This window comes from Microcaecilia unicolor, chromosome 1 (assembly GCF_901765095.1).
Source record: "Microcaecilia unicolor chromosome 1, aMicUni1.1, whole genome shotgun sequence".
In the NCBI taxonomy this organism is placed as follows: Eukaryota; Metazoa; Chordata; class Amphibia; order Gymnophiona; family Siphonopidae; genus Microcaecilia; species Microcaecilia unicolor.
This window is the reverse complement of record NC_044031.1, coordinates 253,764,706-253,780,206: the sequence shown is the minus strand read 5'-3', so window position 1 is coordinate 253,780,206 and position 15,501 is coordinate 253,764,706. Positions and strand designations below refer to the sequence as shown.

The following is a 15,501-nucleotide window of genomic DNA, read 5'->3' as shown; positions in this document are numbered from 1 at the left end:
TGGTGTTTGTTCTTGGCAACCTTCCACATTGTATCATTTGATTTGTTTGTGTGTTTTTAGTAGATTAAATTTATTTTTGTATTCATTTACATAAATTTTTGATGGTTATTACCTGATTGCTTTTGTGTTGTATATTATCTTCTACCAGTGTCAGTACAGTGACATAACTCTTCCTCTCAGGTTGCTCCGTTGGCTCCCTCTCCATTTCTGTATGCAGTTCAGACTTCTGCTGACTTACAAGCTTATTTATTTTGCAGCTTCTTTCTTACTCTCCTTACACCCCTCCCCAGGAACTCCATTTTTCAGGTGTCACTCTTCATCTGTTTTCTTCTCCTCCACCGCCAACTCAGACTCTGTTCTTTCCATCTTCCCGTGCTGTATGCCTTGAAATAGACTTCCTGAGTTGGTACATCATGCTGTGTGTGGCCCTATTCAAATTGAGGCTAAAAGCCCAATGTCTTTTTAGGCTGCTTTTATTTCTAAATTTCTTAATTTCTGTTTAATACTCATACTGTTTTAACCATGCCCATAATAATTTGTGCTGTGTGTCTTGTCTTAGATAGATTATGAACTCTGTTGAGCAGGGACAGTCTTTTATTTGTGTGTATACAGCACTATATACATTTAGTGGTGCAATAGAAATAAGTAGTAGTCCATAGGAAGGAGTGCTGATGCTCAGATCTTTATATGTAGTTCTGAGCTTTGGGAGAACTGTTCTATCATGGTACCTGAAATGAAATCACTCACTTGTATGATTGATTTAATCCTGCTGTTTGGGGAAACATTTGTTACTGGTAAGTAGCTTTGCTGTTTCATCACTGGAGCATGTCCTCTAGCAGAAATCTTATAGGGCAGGAGTAGGCAACTCCGGTCCTCGAGAGCCGCAGGCAGGTCAGGTTTTCAGGATATCCACAATGAATATGCATGAGATAGATTTGCATACCATGGAGGCAGTGCTTGCAAATCTATCTCCTGCTTATTCATTGTGGATATCCTGAAAACCTGACCTGCCTGCGGCTCTAGAGGACCGGAGTTGCCTACCCCTGACATAGGGGATGGGAAAGAATGGTGATATTCGGTCTAGCAATCGTCTGAACCCAAGGGAGCTGGTGGAATTCAAAATGGCGTGGGATGACACACAGGATCTCTAATTAGAAAATGAATGGTATAAAAAAACAAAACTTAAAAGGGTTGCATATGTGTTTGCATGTCAAGTGGTGCTTAGATGGCAACTTTGGCTGTATCAAATAAGGCCGGTGCTTGGCTGGCTTGTACTGTCTGAGTCCCATATATAGCAATCCAGTTTAGGATGGGCTATAGAGAGCTTCGATAATATCAGTAATTTGAAACGTGAGGACAGTGCTAGGCAGATTTTTATGGTCTGTGTCCCGCAAATGACAAGACTGATTTGGATGGGCTTTGGCGGCACCCCCGGTAGTTAGAATATAAGGACAGAGCTAAGTGGACTTTTACGGTCTATGTCCCAGAAACAACAAAAAGACTATGATCAAGTATATAATATCACGTTCATTGTTGATTTAATCTAGAATTGAGAATGAATGTGACTGTTGGGCAGACTGGATGTTCAGGTCTTTATCTGGCGTCACTTACTATGTTACTATGTAATAAAAGGATTTGTGCCTTCAAAATGAGTCTAAATTTGCCAATAGCAGGAAGTGAGTCTAAGGGTTTTTTTGAGTGAATGCTAAAGGTTCTTAAAATAAGAATGCTTTGATAACTACCACCATCCTTACAGGTAGCACACACTTCTCTTCTTAGTGAGTGTATTTTGAAATGGCATTTACAGCTCTCAGAGATGAGGATAGTGTTTGTATTGCTTTTTGGTGATGGGTGTTGAGCAACCTTACAACCTAAACAAGTTTCATGCCCATGCAACTACCTTCCTAATTAGATTGTAAGCTCTGTCGAGCAGAGACTGTCTCTTCATGTTCGTGTACAGCACTGCGTACGTATAGTAGCGTTTTAGAAATGATAAGTAGTAGTAGTTGTTGTCAACAGTACTGTCTTAGACTCCTTTTGTAATCTTTCTTTGCTAGCTAAGTAGTCGTCTTTCTGAAAAAAGTATATCTATACCTTAATGTGGAAAGAGTTTTGGGTAGCCAGTTCCTTATTTTGTGGCTTCTGTCTAATAGAATTGAAAGTCTGATTAATGCATTAAAATACTTCTTCTTTTTCCCTTAGCTGAAAGGCCCAAATATACATTTGATTTCTCAGAAGAGGAAGATGCTGATGATGATGATGATGACGATGACAATGTTAGCAATACTAATCACAACAATTTAGATGACCTGAAAGTAAAAGCCTCTCCAGTTATAAATAACCAGGATGATGATGATGATCCTTCAGACAGTTTATATAAGGAAGATGAGGACTTCCCCCCAGTTAAATCAAAACCATCCTCGGAGTAAGTTAAGCCATACCAAAAAGGTGCTTTCATCCTCTGGATTCCATTATTGCTCAGTCAAGTAATGCATGCTTCCAATATATACTTAATATTCTTATTGTTGTAAACTATATATATATATATAAATTTGGGGGGGGGGGGGGGGGGGAGTGGGTTTCCCCCTTATCTCTCCAGACCAGTTGAAATGCTTGGTTTATGCTCTCCTGCCAGCAGGTGAAGACAGAGAAGTAATGACTTCCAATATCACCACTTCAGTATCTAGTGGCCAGTCAGTTTGTATTTATCAGTCTACAGCAGGCGGTAGGTTGAATTATTTTGTGCATCCTTGGCTTGATATGGTAGGATTTTATTCTGTTGTTTTTCTGGAACAAATTTTATTTTTTAAAAAGTGTTACTTAATTACACTACCCTAGGGTTATTGGAAGTGACTGAGGACGGTTTTCTATCCGTTGGAGTCAGGTGATGTCTTGGCAGTTTGTTTCTGCCCTCCCACCCCCCCACCCCCAATAAAATAGTATTATAAACCCCAAATTATATCTTTTCTTGGTCCATTGTCCTTCAGGTTTGAAAATTCCTTAGGTTCCAATACTGAGGAGACTGCAGACTGTTTTGTGCATCTGTCATTTTTTCTTAGGTAGGGAACTGTCTGTACTATGGAAGCTGCAAAAGACAACTACAACAACAACAAAAAAAAGACCATATTTGATTCAGCAGAAAGCACAGTTTGACCCAGGATTGAGAGAGACTTAATTTTCTTTTCAGTTCCAGCCCCCTCAAGTGCTCAGGCTGCTTGGGTGTATTGCCTGTCAGGGTGTGATTGTCCAAAAGTGTATGTGCTAGGGTGGGGTGCTCTGTTCGGTCTTGATGGTGTCTGGGCACCTTTGTTACTGTAAAGAAAGTCTTGTCATCTCTTGTCTAACTAATTCCGTGGAATGGAGCACTGGCATTTTGGTGGGAACCACCACCATTTTTAATCCACTCTGTGATTCCGAGATTAGATGCGCTTGCTGCTTTATCTCCTATGCATGCATAATCTTTGGGGACCTCTTGAGTCCAATGTGGTGTTTCTAAATGCTCCAGAATTTCAGAAGAGGATGAACTAGAATGTTCTGCTGATTTGGGAAAGCAAGGCCAGAATTCTTTGGACCAGTTGTTGGATCTTGTGCAAGAGATGTTTTTTCTACAGGAGAGGATCTTTCTATTGTACAATTTTATTTTATTTTTTTTAAGTGTTAAGAGTTGATAGTTTCTCATTAGGTTGACATTAAATATTGCAAATCCGTCTTAACTAATGCTAACATGGGTGAACCTCTGTTGGTAGGAATTAGCATTTCAAGTATACAGGGCCATGAAGTACTTAATTTCTCCAAAGTGGGAGACACTGGATGAAGAGTTTCCAAGTAGGGCAGCCTGACCAAGCTGTACCCTCTTTTCCTGGAGAAAAAGGAAGGACTACATCTTCCTAAGGTGAAGATGACCATTCCAGTAAAAGACCATAGCATGGAGGTGGTTCTAAAGTACACCATTGACGTTTCAGCCTTGGCCTTGCAAGCAGCAATTTATGGGGGTTATGAAGTCTGCTGCTTTTCAGTGGACAGAGCAGTATTCGGAAGGTTCCTTACAAGATTTATTGGAGGACACTTGTTTAGTGGATTCCCTTGAGATGGGGGCTGTTTGTCTGTTAGATACATTGTACAATCTTATTAGGGCTTCAGTCAAGAATATGGCCTTATTTGTAGCTCTTGATAAGACCTTTTTGGATTCTAAGATACCTCAGCTTCCAGAACATAGACTGAAATCAGCAGCTAGAGGTTTATCGAGTAGAGGTAGCTTTAGAGATTACAGAAGAGTTAGACTGGGAAAATTAGTGATATGCAGCCGTAGCTGTTTTCAGATGTCATTTCTTTCAAGGGGGTCAAGATGCCACTTCAGGTACTTCGAGCCTCCAGTAATCCACATTGAAGGTTTGTGGGCCCAGCCTTCGGCATCCTCTTGTTGGAGGTCAGTTAAAATAGTTTTATTGGAGGTGGGCCCAGGTAACTACAGATCAATGGGTTCTTGAGACTGTGTGGAATGGTTAAGCCTACAAGTCTCCTTGTTGTTCTACATGGAAGGACTTTTGAAGAAACGCTAGTCAGATTGCTACAATTAGAAGCAGTAGTCTTTTTCTCCAGGAGAGGAAGGAACAGACAGTTACTCCATCTACTTTGTCGTTTGGGGTGGGGGGGGGGGGGGGGGAAAGAAGAGGCTTTACATCTGATTTTGGATCAAAAAAGAGTCAAAAGATTCCTCAAAGTGCCTTATTTTTAGATGTAAACTTTGAAGTCATTGATCGTGGCAGATCGTCAAGGAGAATTTTTAATCTTCATAGATCTTACGGAAGCTTACCTACACATTCCTGTTTGCCACACTCATCAACATTTCCTGCATTTTGCAGTTCTAGGGCAGCATTTCCAATTTTATGGTCTTCCCTTTGACCTAACTATGGTGTGCAGAACTTCCTTCAAGGTAATCGTAGTAGTTAACAGCTGCCTTTCAAAAGGAAGGTATTTTAGTACATTCCTGTCTGGATGATTGGAACATTCACATGAAGTCTTACAAAGAAATTGTAAGGGTCACCAGTTGAGTAGTGGAGTTTCAAGATTTGGGATGGGTGCTCATCAAAGAGCAAGCTTATATGTTCTCAAACTCTGGAATACTTGGGAACAACACTTTGACACTCTGCAAGGCAGAGTGTTTGTCCTGAGGGAGTGCAGTGAAGTTGCAGCTTCAGGTCCAGAATCTGATTGCTCAGTACAATTCAGTGATGTGAGACCACCTGCAAGTGTTGGGTTCCATGGCAGCAACTTTGGAATTGGTCCCATGGGCGAGTGCTCACATGTATCTTATACAAAGAGCTACCAAGACAAGATATTATTTGGGGTTTATTGGGGGGGGGGGGGGGGGGAGAGGGCAGAACCTGGAACTGCCAAGACTGCCTGACTCCAATGGACAGAAAACCAACCTCAGCCACTTCCAATAACCCTAGGGCAGGATAATTAAGTAACACTTTTTAAAAAACAAAATTTGTTCCAAAAAAACCAACAGAATAAAATCCTACCATACCAAGCCAAGGATGTACAAAATAATTCATTCACCACAAAGACAAGATGTTGAAGTCATTTTGCATCTACCCGGGGAGGCCTGGAAAAGTTTGACATGGTGGTCACAAACATCCAATTTGGCACGAAGGATAAGTCTGGATGTAATTAGGACAGATGCCAGCCTTAAACGACTGGGCATCTCCATTGTCTGGGTAAGTGGGCTCAAGGGCGTGGGTCCCAAACAAGCAACATGGTAGCCTGCATTAAGTTTGAACTTTTGATTCAGGTCAGGGTGGCTCTCATTCTGTTGGGCAATGCCACAGTAGTGGTATATGTGGACAAACAAGAAGGGGATGATGATCCTCCAGGCATTGGAAGAAGCTCAGCAAATGATGATCTGGGTGGGACAAAATCTGGCAGACAGCATTGATAAAGTTGAAACAGTAAAGACAAGATTGGGTGAGAAAAGGAACTTCAGTGTTAAAGCGTACACTCAAACCAAGACACAAAGCATGAAGATAGTACCACACAGACTGAAAGTTGTCATTGCACAGGTCAAGCTGCAACATTTATGTCATATAGAATTATCTAAAGATGAGAAAAATGAGTTTTCAGAAAATCTTTAAATTAGGTGAAGGAAAGCTCAGATCAAATGAATGAAAGTAGGGTATTCCATAATTTGGTTGCTAAAAAAAAATAAACTGAATGTCCAGTAATGTAGTAATCAGGGGCGTAGCCAGACTTCGGTGGGAGGGGGGTCCACAGCCGAGGTGAGGGGGCACATTTTAGCCCCCAAAAAGAATAAACTCTAGCAAAACAATTATTCACATGTGTGTTGAAATATTTCTCTGGAGAAAAAGCCCTCAGAATCTATCAGCAAACTTGCCAATGGTTTAGAGCACTATTACGTTGTAGAGACTTTTTAAACGTAAAAAAGTGCTAGATTGCTATCTTTGGGCAAAAAACTCCAAAGAGATTTGCAAATTTATTGTATTTCTTATAGATAATAAAGATTTTACTTCTTTGTCAAAAAATCCTCTCAGCTATAAAACTTTCAAGATTGACAAGAAACACTTAGCTTATAGTAGATTTCTTTTGACTCGTTCTTAGTATAGCACTATCTTTCAGTCGTTCGACGGGGCCATTGTTTCACCCCGGTAACAGGCTTCCTCAGGAACTGAGTTCTGAATGATGAATTGCTGAGGGTCTAGAAGACACAGATATTGAACTAGACAATATGAAGTAAAAAAAATTCACACAACTCACACCAACCGAAAGTTACACTTACTAGAAGGGAGAAAGTTTTGATACATAGAAAATGGCATCTCAGCGCCATACTTAGAACACCTAGCTTATATGTGCTCATCAATTACTCAATGTAGAGTGCAATTGCTCAAACTGACCGTTATTTCAAAATTTACTAATTAGTCAGTAAAAGACATACCAATCTATTGAACTATTCAGGCCATAAGGCTCAGTCGTATTAAGGTTAAAGATCACTGTGCTTCCCTTCTTTGTAACAGTAATTTGCGGTTTCCACCTCTGCTCAGTTTGTCAATTTTCTCTATTGCAAAGCATTCAAGATCTTCAAATTTATAATTATTCTTAATGCAGTGCTCTACAATAGGTTCTTTAAATGCCATTCTTCTTAAATTAAATCTGTGTTCTAAGATCCTGACTTTTAATGGTCTAGTTGTCATTCCTATATATATTTTTTTGCACAGACAGCTAATGTGATATACAATGTGATCAGACAAACAGTTGGTAAAGTGAGACAATTCAAATTTCCTATAAATTTGTGGATTATAGAATTCCTTGGTTTGTCTGGTGATTTTACAGATTTGACACGTTCATTTCTCTAGCACATACTGAAAGTGTTCAGAACATTTTAGGGCCCCCCCCCCCCCCCGGCGCTGCCGCCAACTTTGACGACCCCTGCCGATGACCCTCTCGCCCCCCCCCCCCCCCGCGCCAACCCTCCCCCGCCGTCGCCTACCTTTGCTGGCAGGGGACCCCAATCCCCGCCAGCCGAGGAGGTCCTCTTCTTCCCGCGAAGGCTTCGTTCTGTTTCTGACGTCCTGCACGTTGTAAGTGCAGGACGTCAGACTCACAGAAACAGAACGAAGCCTGGCAAGGCTTTGTTCTGTTTCTGTGAGTCTAACGTCCTGCATGTACAACATGCAGGACGTCAGAAACAGAACGAAACCTTCGCGGGAAGAAGAGGACCTCCTCGGCTGGCGGGGATTGGGGTCCCCCGCCAGCAAAGGTAGCCCACAGCGACGGCAGGGGAGGGTTGGCAGCGGGAGGGGGGGTCAAGAGGGTCGTCGGCAGGGGGGTCCAGGGCCAAATCTGTGGGGGCCCTGGCCCCACTTAGCTACGCCACTGGTTGTAATGAGCATGTCTTGGTGGGGGAAGAACTTAATTGATGAGCATTAAGGGATTGGGGACACCGAGATGGTGTATGAGGAATTGAAAGAGATGACAAATTATGAGCACCTAAAAGAAGAGCTTTGTGAGTTAAACATAAAATCTTAAACTGAGAACAGAAAGAAATGGGTAACCAGTATAATTGTTTCAGTAAAGGAGTAGCATTATCTCAACGGCAAGCCTTAAAGAGAAAATGAGCAGCCACATTTTTAAGCGTTTGTAACCGGTGTAAAAGATGTGAAGGCTTACCATTGTAAGCAAAGTTATAATAGTCAAGTTGTGAAATAAAAGCATGAATGAGAGTATGTACAGATAAAATATCTAGCAAATTACTGATTGAGCGCAAACAGTGTAACCAAAGAAAACCTAATTTTACAACTTGTTCAATCTGTTTAAAATCAGTTGAGAATCTGTAATAACTCCTAAATAATAAAAGGAATCAACCGGTACAATAGGCAAATTAGATAGAACTAGAATAACTGTGGGTTTGGAATCAAAACCTGTAACTCAGCTGCTGTTTTCTGAGGGTTGAGGACTAAATTATGCAGAGTGAGCCAATGAGACAATGCAAGAAGGTGATTAGAGATTAGTTAAGTCAGGAGAAAATGGAGAAGCTGGGCAGATGAATAAGATGTGATCGGTGTAGAAAAAGAATTGTATATTGAAGTCCTGAATTAAGGTGGCCAGTGAACTCATGAAAATAATAAAATAGGTGGAGACGAAATGGTGCCTTGAGGGACTCCACAATGGAGCAGAAAAGCAGAAGATAAAGATAGGGTAGAAACTGAAAAAACACGATCAGTGAGGTATGACGAGAATCAAGTAAGGACACAGAGCTTCATAGACCACCTGTGAAAAATAAATAAGTAAAAATGGAAGTAAAAACAATAGAAACAAATTGCTAGAGTGGCTATTCTGAAAGCATTTGCAAAATACAGTATTTAAAATTGCAAAACTTCTGGTCAATGATGTTTTCTATGTATACATTCCATGGTTTCATGGACCACATAAAATGCAAGTTGCCTACCCCTGTGTTAAGCTCTAATGTTGAGAGATATGCATTCTCTTCTGACTGCTCACCCATTTGTTTGTATGCTATATAAATCAAGATATGTGACTGTTGTCTGTTTGGTTATCCTTTGTTTTCGGGGAGTTGTGTCTACTTACTGTTTTGTGATGCTAAATACCAACCAGCCACTGGCTGTGCAAGATACTTAAGTAGTGATGTCACAAGTCATTAGCTCTCAGTTTCCACCTGCTGGCAAGAGAGCATAAACCAAGCATCTTGAGTGCTCTGAAGGGACTTAAGGAAATTAGCAAGGGAGGCCGTATTCCACATGAAGGTTTTGCAGCATACAGTGGCTAACGTATGTTTGAAACAGTGGTAAGACAGGTGTTAAAACTAAGGGAATTGGGAAATATGGTGAGCTGGTTCTGACTACTTCTGAGCATATTTGTCATCAAGGGTTCTGTTCGTGGCTGTACTTGGAAAAGGGAACTAGTGGTGGATCTCTGATGTCTTGGATAAAATGATTCTGTATATTCATATAGGTGAAGGGAAGAAGAAAGTCTTGATAGTTGTGGTAAAGGTGAGATATTTGTGACTTAATGATTGGGAAATGATGAAGGGAACAGGAAACAGTGGAAATGACAAAAAAAAAACAAGTCGACCAATGTTGCACAAATGTCCTTTAATAAATATCTTCCAAGTTGTTCAGACAATATTTATTAAAGGACTTTGTGCATCATTGGTTGTCGTGGTTTCACTGTTTCCTGTGCCCTGCTGCACAGTGTAGAGTCTTGTTCTTCTGTTTTTTTTTGGGAAATCATGAATGCAGAGGATGATAAAATATTTAACACCTAAAACATCCTTAATAGATATTTCAGATTTGTGAATGATGGGTGGATTTCTGTTGCTTACAAATAAAGAGTTATGGAAGCCTTTTCCCTCATAAGTGATTAGTAATTACATATGGCATCTGGCATCCATTGTTTTCTGGTTGCATTATATATGAATACCATCTGAAGTATTAACTTATAATGCTGAAGCTTTATTTTTTTGGACTCTAGAGGAGAATATCTAGATGATATTTAGGTTCTTCTAAGTGGCAGCTATTATAAAAAGGGATGCTTGGGAGATGTTTGAGGTAGACAAACCCATTAACCCTTTAGTGTCCAATGTTCCCATCAATCTGTTCCCATATGGCTTATTACAGGAACATTGGACACTAAAGGGTTAAAGCCCTCTGCTCTACCTAGACACCTTCCATAATAGGGTTTTATGCTTCTTTCCACCACTGTTTTCCTGTTGTCTGTGATCTGGAGACCTCAGACCTGAATGTTCACACCTGTCTTGCCCTTAGCTGTACAGCTCCCATTATAGTTAATGGTAACAATTTTGACTTTAATTTCAATGGAGAAACAAGAAAACCTTCCTAGAAGAGCCCTTGCTGTCCTGAACTGACCCAGGAGTTCAGTGGCAGTGCTGTGCATTGCCATACAGTATGCTCCTGTTTCAGTTAATCAGATTTTCTATATGTTGAATCAGTCAGGAATGCTGCAGAAGTAGTATTCACAGCCCTTTTGGAAAGAAGGGAGCACCGTGGAAATGAACAAGGGCAATATCTGGTGGCTGGATTTATCACCCATGTAAAATACGGTGGGGGTGTGGGGGGGGGGGGGGCTGAGGTAAACTTATGAATGAAAAACAAGACATGAGGATACTAGCCCTAATTCCAGTTGAACTGAAAGGGGAAGGAAGAATAACACATCAGCTTTTATATACTATATCAACCATTAGCTCAGAAAGTTAACATTGTAACATAATAGATGACTGCAGACAAAAACCTGTATGGTCCATCCAGTCTGCCCAAAAACCTCATAGCATAAGATCTGATGCGATTCTACATATGTATACTTTGATCTTGATTTGTCCTTGCCATTTTCAGGGCACAGACTGTAGAAGTCTGCCCGGCACTGGCCTTTTTCTCTTAACTACTGAAGTTGTCATCAAAGCCCCACTCCAGCCCATCCAAGTCTGTTCCACGATTAAGGCACGGACCATAGAAGTCTTCCCAGCACTGGTGTATCTGTCCAATGTAATCTTTCATGTAATTTGATTTTATTTATTATGTAACAAAAAATTAACAACCTAACAAAGACTAGAAGTATTTACTAAATAACCACAATTTCAACTGTTCTAATCTAAGATCACATTAGGAAAGAAATATGTCTATAACTATAGCACCTGTAGTATCTTGTACAGCATGCACACCTCCTCTGTTGCTCTGAACTTTGTTTAACTCTTGCATGCTCCCATCCTTCATCTACTCTTTCTTGCACATTGGTGTAATGAGCTACAAGTGCACATGTTTTCTGCCATGTATAGCATTAACTCGTAGATGAAGTGACTACAGACATAAGTACATTAATGGGATAATTTTTCATAAAGCATTTTCTGTATGTGAAGCCTCTTTTTACATATGAAGATAGGCTATTATAAAATTGCACATGGGTATGCACACATAAATAGTATGCCACAAGATTGTACCTATTTTTATGCAATCTATCAGTAGGCATTTCCGAGGGCCTAGTTTAAAGTTTCTGAATTTGATATTTGTTCCAATTACCGCCCAATAGCTAATAGTCCTTTCCTTACTAAAATAGCTGAAGCATTGGTAGCTACTTACAGTCAAGAGTACTTGGACAAATTTAATTTACTGGATGCTATGCAGTTTGAATATTAAAAATTATGGTATAGAAACTTGTCTTCTCTCACTGGTTACAGAATTAAGGTTGATTGATTGAGATCAATCTGCAGTATTAATGCAGCTGGATCTCTCTTCTGCATTTGACCTCATTGATCATGACCTTTTGTTAGAACCACTAAAGGGTCCTTTTACTAAGCCGCAGCAAAAAATGTTCTGCGGTAGTTTGGGTGCGCATTTTTGACGTGCGCTGGGCCAGTTTTTACCGTTCTTAGGAAAAAGGGTTTTTTTTTTTCATTGGTCTGGGAAAATTGAAACCAGCACATGCCTATTTATGGCCTGATCCCTTAATGCCACCTATTGATCTAGCAGTAAGGGCTCATGAGGTGCACTTATGGTGACCAGTCATAAGAGTAGCCATACTGGGTCAGACCAATGATCCATCTAGCCCACTATCCTGTTTTCCAAACAGTGGCGAAGCCAGGTCACAAATACCTGGCAGAAACCCAATTCGTGGCAACATTTCATACTACAAATCCCAGGGCAAGCAGTTGCATCCCATGTCTGTCTCAATAGCAGACTATGGACTTTTCCTTCAGGAATTTGTCCAAACCTTTTTTCAAACCAGATAAGCTAACTGCACATCTTCCAGCAAAGATTTTCAGAGCTTAACTATTCACTGAGTGAAAAAATATTTCCTTCTATTAGTTTTAAAAGTATTTCCATGTAACTTCCTCAAGTGTCCCCTAGTCTTTGTAATTTTGGAGCAAGTAAAAAATCGATTTACTTCTACTCGTCCTACACCATTCAGGATTTTGTAGACCTTAATCATATCTTCCTTCATCCATCTCTTTTCCAAGCTGAAGAGCCCTAACCTCTTTAGCCTTTCCTCATACGAGAGGAGTTCCATCCCCTTTATCATTTTGATCATCCTTCTTTGAACCTTTTCTAATTCCACTATATCTTTTTTGAGATATGGCAACCATAACCAGTGCTTTTTTTGTGCCGGTACGCACCGGTACAGCGGACTGGCACCTTTTTCCTGAGGTTCGGCTCACTTGACCGCTCCCTTCCGTTCCTGCTGCCGCACTCCAAAATCTTTTGATTACCCGGTCGCGATTCTCCTCTCTCCCCTTCCCTTCCCTCCCCTCCATGTCCAGCAATTCTCTCTCCCCTCACTGAGGCAGGCAGGTTTGTCTTCTCTTGCGTTGCTTCCCTCTCAGCGCTTCCCGCCTTCGAGGGCGGGACGCATTGAGAGGGAAGCGACGCAAGAGGAGACGAACCTCCTCCATTGAGAGAAATGACCATTTAGCCCTTGCCTCTGTTTTCTGTCCAATAACCAATCCCTAATCCACACCAGAACCTTGCCTCCTTTTCCATGACTCTTTAATTTTCTCAGGAGCCTCTCATGAGGAACTTTATCAAAAGCTTTCTGAAAATCTAGGTACACTACATCAACCGGCTCACCAACTGCTGATTAACGCCAGAAACACTGCGCACGGTAGGAAATAATTTGTCCCAGCAGTATGGGCGTGCGCCAAATACGAAATTACCACTGTGGGGGTGCGCTAGCCTGGTGGTAGTCTTGTTTTGGTGCATGCTGCACACACGTAGAGCCTACAGTGCCTTTGTAAAAGAGCCCCTAAGCTCCATGTATTTATTTGTTACATTTATATCCCACATTTTCCTATTAGTAGGCTCAATGTGGCTTACATAGTTCCAAATAGGTGGTTACAGACCCCAGTGTGAACAAATACAGTGTGGAAGTACAGTTAATTAGATTTGGTGTGGTTCAACCCGAGCGGATTTATTTACCCACTTTTTGAAGGAATTCACTCAAGGCGGTATACAGAAAGAATAGGTCAAACATGAGCAATAGACAATTACAGCAGTAAAAATATTCAAAAACAATACAAAGCATGGTATGGTATACTATTTACAATGTCAACACGATACGTAATAGAGCATTATAATTGATAGTGAAATTTTATCTTCCCTTGCTAGATTCCTAGGGTGGGATCATGTGGTAGGGGATTTAGTACTGTTCGTTTCTAGTTTAATTGTTGTGTTTCATTATTCAGTGTTTGTGTTTGTATGGGGTATGCCTTCCTGAAAAGGTGAGTCTTTAGATTTTTCGGCATTTTAGATGATTATTCGTTGTTTTCAGGTCTTTTGGTGTATTTCAGAGCTGTGTGCATATGTTGATTTATACTTCAGGCCTTTACATCTTGGGAAGTGAAGGATTAGGTACGTTCTTGCTGATTCTGTTGTGTTTCTAATTATAAAGTCGATTAGTTCAGTCATGTAGCTCGGAGCTAGGCCATGGATTATTTCGTGAACCAAAGTACAAATCTTGAAGGCAATACGTTCTTTGGTAGCCAGTGCAGTTTTCCCAGAAGGGGTTTTGCGCTTTCAAATCTTGTTTCCATAGATAAGCCTGGCTGCCGTATTCTGAGCAGTCTGAAGTTTCCTTAGGATTTGTTCTTAGCATCCCACACATATTTCATTGTAATAATCGACATGGGGTTAGTACCATTGTTTGAATCATGTTACAAAAAGTTTCTCTCGGGAAGAATTGTTTTATCCATTTGAGTTTCCACATTGTGTGGGACATTTTCTTTGTAGTGGCAGTTGCTTGGTTCTCTAGAGTTAAGTTGCTGTATTTGGTAATGCCGAGGATTTTCAGGTTGTCTGACATTGGGAGAGTATATTCTGGGGTGTGTATGGCAGTGGGGTGGTTTGTACAATGTTGGGATGAAAGAATGAGACTGTGTGTTTTTTCTTTGTTTTAATTTGAATGCTGTTGCCCAGGTGTCCATTATGCTTATGCTGTTTTTTATTACGTTGGTGATTTCTGATGGGTTTGATTTGAAAGGTATATATATTGTGACATCGTCCGCATACAGAAAAGGTTTAAGGCCTTGATTGAAAAGAGACTTGGCTAATGGGGTCATCAATAGGTTAAAAAGGATGGGTGAGTGAGGTGATCCCTGTGGTACTCCGCAGTCGGTTTTCCAGAGTGGAGAAATGGAATTTCTGGATCAGTTATTTCTTGGTTTTCAGGTTTTTAAGAAACAAACTAAAAATGTATTAAAAATTAGTCTTGTTCATCTACTTCGAATCCAGGTTGTGGGGTCCCGCAGGGTTTCCCACTTTTTCCATATTTTGTTTGTTTGCTTTAGTTTCCTTAGGACTTTGGGTCTATTTTATGCAGATGATGTACAGATTATTTTTCCATTAACAAATTCTATCCAAAGTCTTTTTGACAAGATGAATGATTGTTTTCTTATTTCAAGTTGGATAGCTTCCCATCGCCCTAAATTAAATTCTGGAAAAAAAAAACCCCCACATTATTATGGGTAACTGGAAATTCCTCTTTTTTTTTTTTTTTTCTTCAAGCCCAATTTTGGATGTTAAATTACTCTGCAAAAGAGGTTTGTAGTTTAGGGATTTGATTGGATACAGAAGTAAAGGGTGATTACTAAATTAGGCAATTAACTTGTTCAGTCTTTTTTCAGCTCTGTATGTTATATCAAATTGATTACTTTTTCTCTCTGGATGACTTGCATAAAGTAGTCCATGCTTTTTTTTTTTTTCGAGAGTTGATTATTATAGTGCTCTGTTCTTTGGATTTTCAAAATTAAATTAATTTATAGGATTGCAAAATAACAGCTGCACGAGTTGTACTTTATACAACTAAGTTTGATAGTATTACTCCATTACTCATATCCTTGCTTTGGCTTCTGGTTATAGCCAGGATTAATTTTAAGATGTTATGTTTGGTTTTTAAAGTTTTATATAGGCGATTCCATATTTGGTTTTGTTAATCTCTCTTTGGTCAGGTCAAGGCCCATGTAGA

The 15,501-nt window shown here is 40.2% G+C and overlaps 1 protein-coding gene across 1 annotated transcript in view; it reads left to right on the top strand.

The window, feature by feature from the left end:
- The window catches only part of TOP2B (DNA topoisomerase II beta), a 507,457-nt gene that overhangs the window by 424,507 nt on the left and 67,449 nt on the right, over positions 1-15,501 (top strand). The window contains 1 exon segment of the mRNA XM_030205679.1: positions 2,203-2,425. Within this exon segment, the coding sequence (XP_030061539.1) occupies positions 2,203-2,425 (223 nt within the window).